The 13675-nt window shown below is 40.5% G+C and overlaps 1 protein-coding gene across 1 annotated transcript in view; it reads left to right on the top strand.

The window, feature by feature from the left end:
* The window catches only part of LOC104528115 (pericentrin), a gene marked incomplete at both ends in the record, with an annotated part of 59041 nt that overhangs the window by 27009 nt on the left and 18357 nt on the right, over positions 1–13675 (top strand). The window contains 8 exons of the mRNA XM_029085964.1: positions 897–1473; positions 3466–3699; positions 5345–5509; positions 7903–8049; positions 9349–9500; positions 10305–10519; positions 11602–11828; positions 13253–13415. Of these exons, the coding sequence (XP_028941797.1) occupies positions 897–1473; positions 3466–3699; positions 5345–5509; positions 7903–8049; positions 9349–9500; positions 10305–10519; positions 11602–11828; positions 13253–13415 (1880 nt within the window). The remainder of the gene's footprint in view (positions 1–896; positions 1474–3465; positions 3700–5344; positions 5510–7902; positions 8050–9348; positions 9501–10304; positions 10520–11601; positions 11829–13252; positions 13416–13675) is intronic.

The following is a 13675-nucleotide window of genomic DNA, read 5'->3' as shown; positions in this document are numbered from 1 at the left end:
AACCAGCTCTGTTCCAGCTAAAAACCAGGACACAATTCAAGTGAATTTGAGCAAGTTTTTCCTGGTGAATGAAGGTTGTATTATCCACTTAACGCTGAGACTGATGGGCTGCCTATGGTATTCTTCACTTTTGGTTAGACATGAAGGTTGTAACTGCTCAATTTTTCCTCCCCTTCCTACCCTCGTTGTTTTTAGTGTATTAAAGGAAATATTTACAGAACTACATGTTTGTATTTGCGTGCATTGCTTCAAATTTATCCCAAAACCTACGCTCATAGAACTAAATTACAGTAAGAAAATGCTGAAAAGGAACATAGCCTTTAAGTAACCAACCACTCTTTAATTATTAGTGTCTGTATCCAGAAACATGATAGTTATTGATGACAGTAAATTGTAGCATTTCAGACACTGAGTCTTCTGCACCAAGTATAAAGCAGACTTGAGAGAGCTGAGATGAGTTTGGAGGAGCCCCCAAGTATCCCACATACGCTTCCACAGCGGTTTTATGTCTGTCTTAACTAGATGTTTTTAGAGATGTTTCTTACGATAGCTCTTACAGATAACACAGTCAAGATGTAGACAGTGTGCATACTATGTCCTAGGTGCTCTCACATGGCAGTATTTTCTCAGAGAACAATGTTTGTATTGGGGTTTCAGTCTACCTAGTAATAACTAGATGCTACCAAGTGACATTGCATAAACCTTTAATTATGTAGCTATGAAATCATCGTTGTGGCTTGCTTTGAGTTAGTTCTGTATTTGCAACATAAAGTAAAATTTGTGGAGGCTGAGACTTACTTATTTTTATTTTATTTTTATTTATTATTACAATTATTTTGTGGAAAAAAAAGTGTCTTTTTGACAATATTCTCTTAACTTTCTTGGAAATTATATAGTTTTATGGAGGAACACAAAGCTATGACTCAGAAATTCACAACTGAGCAAGAGATTCTTCTCCAAGAGCTGAAAAAGAAACATGTTGATGAGCTGGAACTCCAAAGTCAGCAGTTACAGGAGAAGCATAAGCAGCACATTTTGTCTCTTACAGCTGAGTTTCAGACAAAGCATCAAGCTGAAATTGAGACACTGAAATCTACACTAGAAAGTAAACAGCAGATTCAACTTGAAGCTTGTGTTGCTGAACTACAGGCAAAGCATCAGGCACAAATTGATGAGTTGGAGGCTAAACACTTATCAAATCTGGATTCCTTGGAGTCATCCTACCTATCTGAAATTCAGAATATAAGAGATGAACACAGTCAGGCTCTTGAGAAGCTACTGCTGCAGCACACAGAACAGCTCCATGAAAAGGATCAATTGGATCAAGCACGCTTGGTTCAGGAGATAGAGATGTTGAAATCAAAGCATGCTGAAGACCTTCAGCTTGCCCAAAATACTTTGAAAATTGAGCTAGCTACAACTCATATGGAAAAACTTAAAGCCATGGCTGTTGAAGCAGAAGCAGCTCATAAGGTGAGTCAGAAAAAAAATTTGGCATTGAAGGTGAAATTTCATGGTACATTGTTTGGGATCACTTTTTCCCTTATTCCTGGGGTGTATTTTTACAACCTCCCTTGTGCCAGCCCTAACACTTGTGTGTGGCCATATTGTGAGCTGAAAGAGCAACTGCAGCTGGAAGTTAAGTCCATCTGCCCACGCCGAATGCTCAGACTAATGAGTTTTCTGTCTTAGTGTGTGGAAAAGGTACAAATGAAGTAAATATTTTTAACATAATTCATATTGGGGGGGGGGGGTCTCCATTTTGTGGTTCAGAGTTTCTCTGCCAGATAGGGTTACCATGTAATTCTTTAGAATTGATTAGAACAAAGTAATTGTAATTCTGTAGGTTAAGCTACATCTCTAGGAATCCGAAGATCCTCCCTAGTGGCACAGTCTCAAGGGGAAGAATAGGAGAAAGATATCTCTAAAGGTCCCAGATGGGATCTTTCACAGAATCATAGTAGCATAGTGGTTGGAAAAGACCTTTAAGATCACAGAGTCCAACCATAAACCCAACACTACCAATTCCACCTCTAAACCATGTCCCTGAGCACCTCGTCTACCCGTCTTTAAATCCCAACAGGGAAGGTGCCTCCACCCCCTCCCTGGGCAGCCTGTTCCAGTGCTTGACTGCCCTTTGGGTGAAGAAATTTTTCCTCACATCCAACCTAAACCTTCCCTGGTGCAACTGGAGGCTGTTTCCTCTTGTTTTATCTCTTCTTACCAGGAGAAGAGACTGAACCCCACCTCTCTGCACCCTCCTTTCAGGGACTTGGACAGAGCCAGAAGGTCTCCCCTCAGCCTCCTTTTCTCCAGGCTCAACACCCCCAGTTCCCTCAGCCACAAGGGAACTCAGCACACTTGTGCTCCAGACCCTTCCCCAGCTCCGTTCCCTTCTCTGGACACGCTCCAGCACCTCCATGTCCTTCTTGGACTCAGGGGCCCAACACTGAACCCAGCACTCCAGCTGCGGCCTCACCAGTGCCCAGTGCAGGGGGAAGAGAACTTCCCTGGTCCTACTGGCCACACTGGTGCTGATCCAGGCCAGGATGTCCTTGGCCACCTGGGCACTCTGCTGAATGCTATTCAGCTGCTGTTGCCCAACACCCCCAGGTCCCTCTCTGCCCAGCAGCTCTCCAGCCACTCCTCCCCAAGCCTGGAGCGCTGCTGGGGGCTGATGAGACCCAGGTGCAGAATCTAGCACTTGGCCTTATGGAACTTCATGCCATTGGCCTCAGCCCATGGATCCAGCCTGTCCAGATCCCTCTGTAGAGCTTTCCTACCCTCAAGCAGATCAGCACTCCCACCCAACTTGGTGCCCTCTGCAAACTGACTGAGGGTGCGCTTGATCGCCTTGTCCAGATCATTGATAAAGATGTTAAACAGAACTGGCCCCAACACTCATCCTTCAGGGTTCAGATGAGTAAAAAATGATCCTAAAACTTCTCTAAGTCAAGGAACTAAGAAGGCTTAGCTCATTGCTAAAAATTCAGAGCGTTCCAGGAACAGATGCAGTGTGTTTCAAACTTCTCCCACCATGCCCACTTCCAAAAATTATGCTTATATGTTATTTCTGTGCCCACAAAGGCTAGGAGGAAGGTATTATGAGGGGAAAAGTGGGGTTTTTTCTTCTGTCCTATCTTTGCTAACTAATCTTAAATCTGCATTTTAATTGTTCTTGAGTGCAAAGAACTTCAAAAAGAAAAAGTTGAAGATTGTTTTTATGGGGAGTGCTGTTATGAATAGAGGAAAAGTAGGGGATTTACAAAACTTTTACTAGATAGGAAAAATAAACCCATTTCAATTATATAGAGAGTGTGTATATGTATGTGTGGTCATCATTCATCAGGCAGTCTTATTCGTGTTTGCTTAAAAAGCTTTGATACAGCAGGACGCTGTATAAGAGGTTACAAAAATATTTGTACTTAATTTTTTCTTCCCCTTTTTAAATTAATGCTTGCACAGGATGATCTGAACACAGCTCTTCAAAATCAAAGGAGGTTGCTGGAAGAAGAAAAACATCTGGCCCTGGATATATTACGTGAGGAAGTATTGCACATGGAGGAAAAGCATAGAAAAGCACTCCAAGAACTTCAGGATCTTCATGAGGCAGAAATTAAGAAACATAAGGAGGAATACTCCAGGGAGCTGGAAAAAGAATTGGGGAAACTAAAAGCACAGTATGAACATGAGCAAGAGGTCAGGATGTTGCCAATACCTAAACCCCAAATAATCCATACTTTAACATAAATTCAGTTTTATTAACCTTTGAAGTAAGGCTGTATATCTAGATGCTTTTTTAATCTTTTTAAAATAGTACCAGAAGATGAGAAGAGACAAAGTTAACATTTTTAAGCCTGGCTTTATTTAAAAGGACTTAGGAGAATTTGTATATATGTATTAGCCTGAATGTTTTAAATTTAAATCCGTGTTTGCAGTGCTTGCTTTATTGGGGAGGGGGCAGGGGCAGGGAGTGGGCTTGCTTTCTTTTGAGGTCCTGTTGTATTTAATTCAAAATTTTAAAGCTGCCATTTTGATAACAAACTAATAGGTAATAAATTAGGTCGTTAACCGTTTGTAGAAAGTAACTGCTCACTTCAGGCTTTCATAAGTGAGCAATCTTTACTGAAACTAATTTCTTCTTTCCTTAGAGAAACTATAGTAGTTAATACTTTTCCAAATATGTTTTCTCAGTGAGGTTTGGACTTCCTAGTTGCCCGTAAAACTTTACCACTTCTTATCGGGAATGTTTATGTGTAAGCTTGATGATGTTTACTTTCACAGCAAAGGCTAAAAATTTGATAATCTATACTAAGTTCTCTTTAAACATTGAAATGGAATAAGATCTTCTACTTGTTCAGTCTTTTATACAATCTGACTTCTGCTGATGCAAACAGCCACAAGTGATCGAGACTTCATTTTTCTATATTATATATTACATGCATATACACAAATAAAATGAGCTTTATCCAGCTATAACCATGTTATGTTAAAATAGAATTTACTTTTGCTTTTTCATGAGCTAATTTGAAAATCTGATAGTGTGTCAAATAACTCCCTAGTCACTCCTCTGCCTTTGCATTACTTGGTGCACCTCAAAAAAAACCTTAAGGTTTGAGGAGATCCTCTGTGCTCTTTTGGACTGTCAGGCCTTAGAGCTGGTAGCTGGCTGGAGCACATTTCAAACTCTCCTTACTTTTGTAAGAACATCTTGCCTGGGAAGTTATTTTTGTGAGAAGTTCTCATGATCATTGAATTTTATTTATATTTTATTTTTTTAGATTCTAGAAACAGGATTACTCTGTATTGTGATCACTACAGTGACTCTTCTTAGAGATGATAATAGGGAAAAAACCCAAAAAAACACAAATGAACAACAACAAAAAAAAAAACAAACCCAAACCTTTCTCTGATATTTTGGATGGATTTATTGCATTAAGTATGCCTGAATAATGTTTAATCTCATTTAAATAAGAGAGAAAGAGATCATGTCTTAACACAATATGCTCTCCCTGTGTTTCTCTCCTCCTCTTTCTTCCTTATTTCCAAATGTCTGTTGGAAAGAACAAGTAGGGAGTACTCTTAGTCTGACCTGATGGGCTTGAACACAGGAGATACTTGGTACCTAATGCCTTGTTGCCTCATATCTATTTTTATCAACTTGCTTTTGTCTATAGTCAGCACAGTGACATATAGCCACGCTGTATGACCTTGAGGACTGGGAGAACTAGTGAAAACTGAAGAATTTGGCAGAGCTTGATGGTTTTCATTTTGGTTTGGTTTTATTTTTTCCTTAAGTATAACACTATGGCTGAAATATTTTATATCACATACTTGTCTGCAGATGTATGCTTCTGTATCGGCCTCTGAAGTAGAAACTGCACGAACAGCTCTTCTGGCTCAATTTGAGGAGGTAAAGTTGAAGCAGCAGCTTCAGTTCCAGGAAGAGATTGAGCTGCTGAAGTGTCAGTCGGAGGTACTGCTCGAACAGCAGATTGCCCAGCTGAAGGTAGGGCCTGATTGAAATGAACTTCAGAGCATGCACTAGTGACGTGTTTTTCTGAAAAAGCTGTATTGGAAACAATACGCTGTTCTGTGAGCAGTTATGGTATTTACTACAGGGTTGTCTTAATATGCTGAACTGAATGTGAAGTGGTGTCCTTCAAACAAAACAAAAAGAAATTGGTGGAGACTGTGACTGGACTGACCGTTACGCACGTACCCCAGAAGTGATTCCTGCTTCCTGCTCTTGTGCTGCCTGGGCGTTTTAGTTACTGAGTAGCGTTTGGCACCAGAAACCTCTCTTTTCTGCGAGGAAATCTTGCCAGGAGTAATTCCTAGCACATGTCTCTGGGGTTTTTGGTTTTTTTCTTAATTAACTTGATGACCATTTTTTTTCTCCCAGAAGAGACTGACTAGATCTCTTTGCAATGTCAAGCTGAGCTGTGCCGTGGTCTGATACAGGTTTTCACAATGAGCCTTCCCCCATCCTCATTTATGGGATTGTCTTCATGCCAGCCAATTTCCTTGCTTTCTTTCCCTCCTCACTTCCCCAGCAGATTTTAGATACTCAGAGTTCATTTCTACAGTCTGACATGCTCTTTTAGTAGATGCACTTCTTCTGAGAAGAACAAGGAGGCTATTTCAGAGACTTAGTCCCCAAGTTTACTGGTCAAGAAGATTCATAGAATCGTGGAATGTTGGGAGTTGGAAGAGACCCACAAGGATCATGGTGTCCAACTCCTGTCCCTGCACAGGACAATCCCAACATTCACACCATGTCCCTCAGGGCCTTGGCCAAATGCTGCTGCAATCTTGTCAGGCTTGGTGCCATCAGCACCTCCCTGGGGAGCCTGTTCCAGTGCTCCACCACCCTCTGCCTCAAGAACCTTTTCCTCATGGCCAACCTCACCCTCCCCTGCCACATCTTCCTGCCATGTCCTCTGCTCCTGGCATTCGTTGGTGGCCAGAGAGAAGAGATCAGCGCCTGCCCCTCCTCTGCCCCTTGGGAGGAAGTTCTAGACCCCCAGGAGATCTCCTCTCAGTCTCCTCTTCTCCAGGCTGAACAAACCCAGTGACTTCAGCCTCTCCTCATACCCTTCCCCTCTAAACCCTTCCCCAATGTTGTGGCCTCCTCTGGACAGTCCTCGTACTCCTTTGTGTCTGTTCATTTGTACCTTGCTAACTCCTAAGCACTCTACTGTTTGAGTCTACTCAGTGCATGGACTGGCTGAGTCTTCCACAAAGAATCCAGGGCAGCTCAGTTGACTACATATATTCTGCTCTGAAGTCTTATTTCATGCCCTGGGCAAAAACTCTTTTCTTGACCAATAAAAAAAGGCAGCTATCACCTGGGAGTGTATTGGTGTTCATAGATCAAGTTGCACGGGTTTTTTTGGTTTTTTTTATACTGTGATCAAGAAGACTCATTTCCCATTTTTGGTGTTGCAGAAACAATTACTAATCGCAGTTTTTTTAACATCTTCGGGAAGGGATCTCGGGATCTTGTTTCACCTCCTGTATCTGCTGATGCAGGAGTGAGGGATGTCTAATAATCCCTTCCGTTAGAGTGCTTTAGAGCATTGAGATAAGCGAGATCCAATTTAAGTTTCTAGATTATTTAGCCATGTAACTCTACCTTGTAGATTTTCAGTTTGTTCTGGTAAATAGCTCTTCTGATGTGGAGCTCACTACCGTGCATGTTGTGCTACTTGCAGTTGGTGAAAGTAGCTTCTGTCCCATCTGTCTCTTGACTTATGTGTGTTTCCTGTTCCTCATCATTATGTCAGCAGTCTGAAATGACCCAAGTCTCAGTGAGCACATTGAGATAGTTCATTCTCTCCAGTACCTGAAGGGGCCTCAGGAAGGCTGGGGAGGGACTTTAGACAAGGGCAGGGAGTGACAGAACAAGGGGTGACGGCTTGAAAGTGGCAGAGGGGAGATGGAGCTGAGATGTGAGGAAGAAATTGTTTGGTGTGAGGGTGGTGAGACAGTGTCCCAGGTTGGCCAGAGAAGCTGTGGCTGCTCCTCCCTGGAATTGTTGAAGGCCAGGTTGGATGAGGCTTTGAGCAACCTGGTCTAGTGGAAGGTGTCCCTGCTGCTGGCAGGGGGGTTGGGACTGGATGAGCTTTAAGGTCCCTTCCCACCTAAACCAGTCTGGGATTCTATGATTTTCCTACTTAACCTTTTTTTCAATCATAGTTTTGGCGTAATTTAGTTGATTGGGGATGTTAACTGTGTAAATTACTGCTAGTTAATCTGACTGGTAAGGTGTGCACATTTAAAGGGGAAAAAAAAGAAAAAAAGGAGGAGGGTTTTGCTTGTGAGTGTTTTGGGGTTAGTGGTGTGTTGTTTTTAATTTTTTTGCCTCTCTCTGTATATTAAAATATATGACTTACGCAGGATGAATTTGAAGCTGAAAAAAAGGCATCACTACATGCCAAGGAGCAGGTGTTGATTCAGGAGAGGGAGAAGGCACAGGCTGCTCACGAAAAGGAGCAGGAGAGGTTATCAGCACAGCTACAGGAAAAAGCAGCAATAATTATCGAGGTGGGTGGAAAATATTTGAAACCTAGATTTTATATGCACTTTTGTGGTTATATTTTAGCACAGCACTCTTGCCTTTTTCAAAATGTATATAGAGGGACTGTATATAATTCTTGTGATCACTGGTTTTAGAGGTGTAATGGATGATGGGCTCTGTCTTTTAGTTGGTGTGCTACAGCAGTAATATGGAAATTGAAACTGGGTAGCAGCTTGAAAACTGGTCTTCAGCCATTTCTCAGGAAGATTAACACTGCTTTATAAGAGCAGGTTGGATGTTTGCCTTTTTATTATCTGTGTATTAAATGCCATCTGTATCTATCACATATTTTTGCCAAGAAAATAGTGCTCTAGTAGTTTTTGTTAGGCAAAGTGACCTATAACTTGGAGGAAGTAAACAGGCAAATGGAAACTTTGGGTCCGGAAGTGGTAAAGATAATTCTTTTGCAAACAAAACAGAGTTAATGCCTCCTGTAAAGCAAATACCTAAGTTGAACCTAAATTACCCAGAAAACTTTAGCAAGAGAGGAACAGCTTGAAAAACGTAATCTGTTTTAATTGGGAAGTTCAGAAATGTCAAATTCTTTTTCAGTGATTAAAATAATAGCTTTGAATTTACAAAATAGAATATAAAATAAAATAAAACATTCATGTCTTCTGACTAAAATGTAAATTCAATATATTGGACTGTTCTGTTAGGCCTTTGTGTTTAGTGGGAAAACTGGGAGTCACACTAAGAATTTCCTCTACTGGAAGAAATACATTCTTGTTTCCTACTCTTCATGCAGGATTTGATGAGGAGTGAGAAAGTTGATAGGGGAGTATAATGTTTTTTTGTTTATCAGTAAAATCTGGGGATCAGGGATGGGTATATACATACATATGTGTATTTTTATATATACATATATATATACACACATTTAGTTTTATATATATAAAAATGGGGTGGAGGTGTCATCTGAACATATAAATATGAGGAGACATTTTTCAAGAAGATTGTTTTCAGGCAGAATTTATAAAGCAAAGAAGAAACTTTCACAGCCTTTTTGCATTGCTTATATACACGGAGTCTGAATGCAAGTGAGGCAGCTCCCTGAAGCATAATCAACATCACTAAAAAAAAATATCCATTAATTTTTAGTCTTTCTGCTGTCCTTCATGTCCAGTACTTGTGGAAGCAAATTTGCGTAACAGCGGATGATGATTGTGTGAAAATAAAAGCCGCGCAGGGTAAGATCATCTGCTGAAGCTCATAGTTTAAGCAAAATTATTGACTTTGTTGCATTGTTACTGTATTTTCCACAGCTGGAAAAGAAAGTAGAGTCTTTAAACTGTGAAATAGAGGAGACCAACTCTGAACTGGGGACACTCCTTCAGCGACGGGACAGAGAAAACCAAGAAGGAGGGAATTTGGTAGCCATGTTGAGATCTGATATTGAGCAGTACAAGGAGGAAAGGTTTGTACTTCTTGGGTTATATAATGCACAGTGGTTGGTTTTTTGTGTACGTGTTTTCTCACTTCTGATGAAGAAATCGATAACTACACAGAATTAACCCAGTTCAAGGTAATGATGTAGGATGATGATATATTAGCTTTCTTTCAAATTGTTATTTTTTTTTTTAATTACAAACTTATCTTGATATGGAGAGCAAGGCTGGATTTTTCCTTCCTTTTTTTTTCTTGTGGTCTGATGGAGGCTTTGATGTTTTGGGGTTTCCACTGTCTATAATCATGGAGAAACCTTGTTGGTCATAAAAACCTTTCAGTGCAATGTAGACTGGTTTGATAAGTCACTGGAATGTGTGGGTTACAGAGAAACTATCATGCTGAATAAAATTCTAGAAGAATTCCTTCTCTCACCTTTAAGAAACTAGCTTACTGCTTTTCTAAAACTAAAATATTTTCATAAATATAACTTTTGTTGTGTACTCTGCCAGAACACCCCTACTTATTTTGATGTCAGATACTACAGTAGTGGATGTGTTCTCCCTACTGGTGCTTCCACAGATGTGGAAGCCTGAGATGGTTGTGACTGCAGTATGATCTCTACATCTACCTGTGGAGAAGATAGAGGTTTTTTGCTGAGCCTGCTCTGTGAAAATGACCTTGGTTTTTTGTGAGTCATCTGAATCATCTTCACTGATAACTTTCAAACTATGTAAGATGTCCATTTTAGACTATCGGTTTTTCAATAGCTTCAAAGTGTCTTTTAAATCAAGCGCATGCAATTTTTTAAGTGTTCGATATGCTTTTGTTCTAGGAAAAAACTGCAGGAGTCTTATCAGCATGTTTTGAAATTGCTTATGGAGTTGGTGAAGGCCACAATAGCTATTGAGGATCTTATCTGTAGCAAGATTGGTCTTTGCCTTGATGACAGTCTGCCTTCTGGAGATTCTAAAGAAAGTCACAGTATTATGGAAGAAATGGGATTCATGCAGTATTTCAAAGCCAAAGATAAGAATCACCTAGAAAAAGGTGAGTACAAATCTGCATAATTGGGTGTAATCAATTAACATTCTTGGAAAATGCCTTTTCATTTCCTTTTATATGCACAAGGTTCAGAAAGGGGATATCTCTTGTTGCAGTGTTTTCTGTGTCTCTTTCAGAGTTGCTCCACACTTAAGATAGTGTGTGGTGGTTTCACTTTAGCCAACACTAGGCTAGCAGCCAAACACAGCTGCTCACTCAATCCCCCCCACACAGGGGATAGGGGAGAGAATTGGGGGGCAAGAGTAAGGAGAAAAATTTAAACATTGAAATAAAAGAAAACTTAAAATAATACTAATATTGAAAATAATAATTATAATAAAGTAATAAAATATACAAATGAGTGATCCCCAGTGCCATTGCTCACCACCCGCTGACCAAGCCCGGCCCGTTCCCAGATGACGATCCCGGAGGAGCCACAATCCCAACCCAAAACCGCAATCCCGGGAGAGCCAGAGCCCGAGCCAAAGCCAGAGAGAGCCAGAGAGGAAGAGCCCCTCATGGATCTCCTGCCCATGGGGGACAGGAGATGGAACAGCCCCTTGGCAGAGCCCAGTGCCCATGGAGCTGATCCAGTTCAATATTCCTCACCCCTGAGATCTTGCGCTTGCAGACGGACAAACACAAAGTCCTTCAGTGCCAGGGACACAAATGCCAACATGGGGATGTTCTCAGTGTCTCTCTCCTGACAAATCCCAGCTGAACCCCAGCGCTGTTCCAGCTGCTGAGAAGAAACCAGCTCTGGCCCAGCTCACACCAGGAGATCGTGTCTTATCAGTGTTCTTTCATTTTAATTCTTCTAATAGTGCTCATACTGAAATGTTGCTGGAAAAGGCTGAATGGATTATAGGGCAGGAAAGATGAACTTGGTGAATGCAGAGTTTCAGGCCCTGATGTATAGCACAGTATTTCCAAATGTTGTGAAAGACTCTTGATTTGTCAGCATTGAGTTATTGATGTGTACAAGTTTTTACCTTGTAATATATCTTCAGGATCAAGCAATGTCACTGTCTGATGTCATTGTATCTGAGTGGGCAGTTCTGTGTAATTTTTTCTGTGTTTTTAACTAGCTTGCTTGTTTTCAGTAGATGAACTGCTTGATGAGACTCTCACAGAACACCACCAGCTATCTCCAGTGACTGACGAGGGCTCTGAGTTGAGCCAATACTTATGTGAAAGTGTTTTTGCAAACCCAGAATTGGCATGTGAAAATGAAGAAACGATACTGAAAATTTGTCATCGCTTGCGCACTGCAGTGGAGAGACTTCTGGAACTGGTTACTGAATCGACTAAACAAGTAGCACTTTTAGATCTGTATAGATGTATAATTATACTAACATTGTGAAATCTCTTTTAAGGGTTGTATATTTAGTGCCCTATAGGATTAGCTACTAAAAAGAAACAGATTTTGTCTGAATATGTGACGTTATCAGTATAGGAAGGCGTGTGCCTTCCTTGTTCCTTACAAGGAAAGCTTTGCCCTTGTTTGATAATTTCTTATAAATGAGACTTTAATGACTTTTTTCTTCTAGCAGATCCTATAGAAAGGCTATAATTGGTTGCTTTAAGTAGATTTAAAGTAGGATTTTTAGATGCATTTGGTAACTTCAGGAGACAAAGAGTAATGATTTTTGGAGAGTTTTTATAGTACTTCAGTGCTTCTTCAACATTGCTAAGCATGTTCAAGAAAACTTAATCCCATGTTAAAATTTTTGGGGAATATGTAGCTAGCAGGAAGCAAACATCCTGGGCTCAATATCATAAAAGAATTTGAGTATTTCCATGCTGAGTTTTGCAGTGTCTAGACATTCGGCTTTGGGAAGAGAAGTTGTAAATCTGAGGTAGGTGCCTGAGTACTGTGTACATTTAGAGGATAGAATTTAGTGCTCCAGTAATCAGTTTTTTGAGTAAGGAAGCCCTTAATTAAAATAAAATGTGAAGGGAAGGAATATATCTGAAATTCATCTTCTTCTCAGGTATTTTGTGCAACTCAGAGATAAGTGTCTGCGTGAAATGTATATTGACCATCTTAAAAAAATCCCTCCTAGAATAAGTGCTTAAGTTTGTACTTTTGGTTCCACTAGCACGTAGCTAACTTGTACTTAAAGCACTTGCCCAAGCCGTGACAGATCTAGATTCTAGGTCACCTTCATCAGCTGCATTCAAGCATATTTTACCTCTGTGCAATGTCCTATCCACCAGGATCAGCTAAATAGAAACCAAGTGGGACTGTGGCTGCTCTGTTCCTTTCTTTTGAACTCGAGACATTGCACGTAGGAATTAAAGATACACAGTCTCAGAGAACTGGTTCTGTACTTTGGAAACCTGATGATATATTGACTTCACTGTTTTATTAGACATGCCTCAATCTCTTGAAGAATTTAAGTGCAAGGAAGCTTTGAATTTCACGTGGCTCAGGAATTGTCAAGCTGAGCAGTTTAGCCAACAGGGAGGTATCTCTTTTTAGGCACAGTAAGGAAACTTCTGTGCCTAAGGAAGTTTTGTGACAAAAATACAGGTGTGTGAGTACAGGGAGCCACCAAAGTGTCCAGGGGTTTTGGGCAAAGTCAAGCTAGTACTAAAATGAAACTTCAAAACTTGAACCTTAATACATAAATGTTACAAAAGAAATGAAGAGGGTTTTTGTTTAAACATCTCTAGTATTGTTAGCATTGCATGTGCATCCACGATCTGATGCTAGGGGAAATTGTTTACTTTTAGCTGGAGAAAATGCATGAGAACCATGCGCAATTTGAAGAAGAATTCAGCCGCCGAAATCAAGAAACCGCCCACGTGGTCAGTCAACACCAGGAACTAATGGAGTGTCTCAATGAGGAAAGTGAGGCCAAGAATCAGCTGGCACTTGAGCTTCATAAAGCAGAGGGTAAGAAAATGATACCAATGTGAAGGGATTTTGGTGTCATTTATTCATAGCTCATTCCTCCAAATATCTATAATATGCTTTTTATGTCTTTTTTTTTTTTCATTTGCCTGTCTATATAATCCATTTTCTGCACTTCTGATTACTGAGTTACTTGAAGCATGGGTCTTCTCTTGCAAATGACTACTTAATTCTCTTCATGCATTTCCCTGGAGCAAGTGTGACAGTGCTTAGTCGTATACTTATACCATTGACTGCATGTG

This window comes from Antrostomus carolinensis, unplaced genomic scaffold (assembly GCF_000700745.2).
Source record: "Antrostomus carolinensis isolate BGI_N321 unplaced genomic scaffold, ASM70074v2 scaffold387, whole genome shotgun sequence".
Classification (NCBI taxonomy): domain Eukaryota; kingdom Metazoa; phylum Chordata; class Aves; order Caprimulgiformes; family Caprimulgidae; genus Antrostomus; species Antrostomus carolinensis.
Note: the sequence above shows the minus strand (reverse complement) of the source record. Positions and strands in the feature narration are given on the sequence as shown.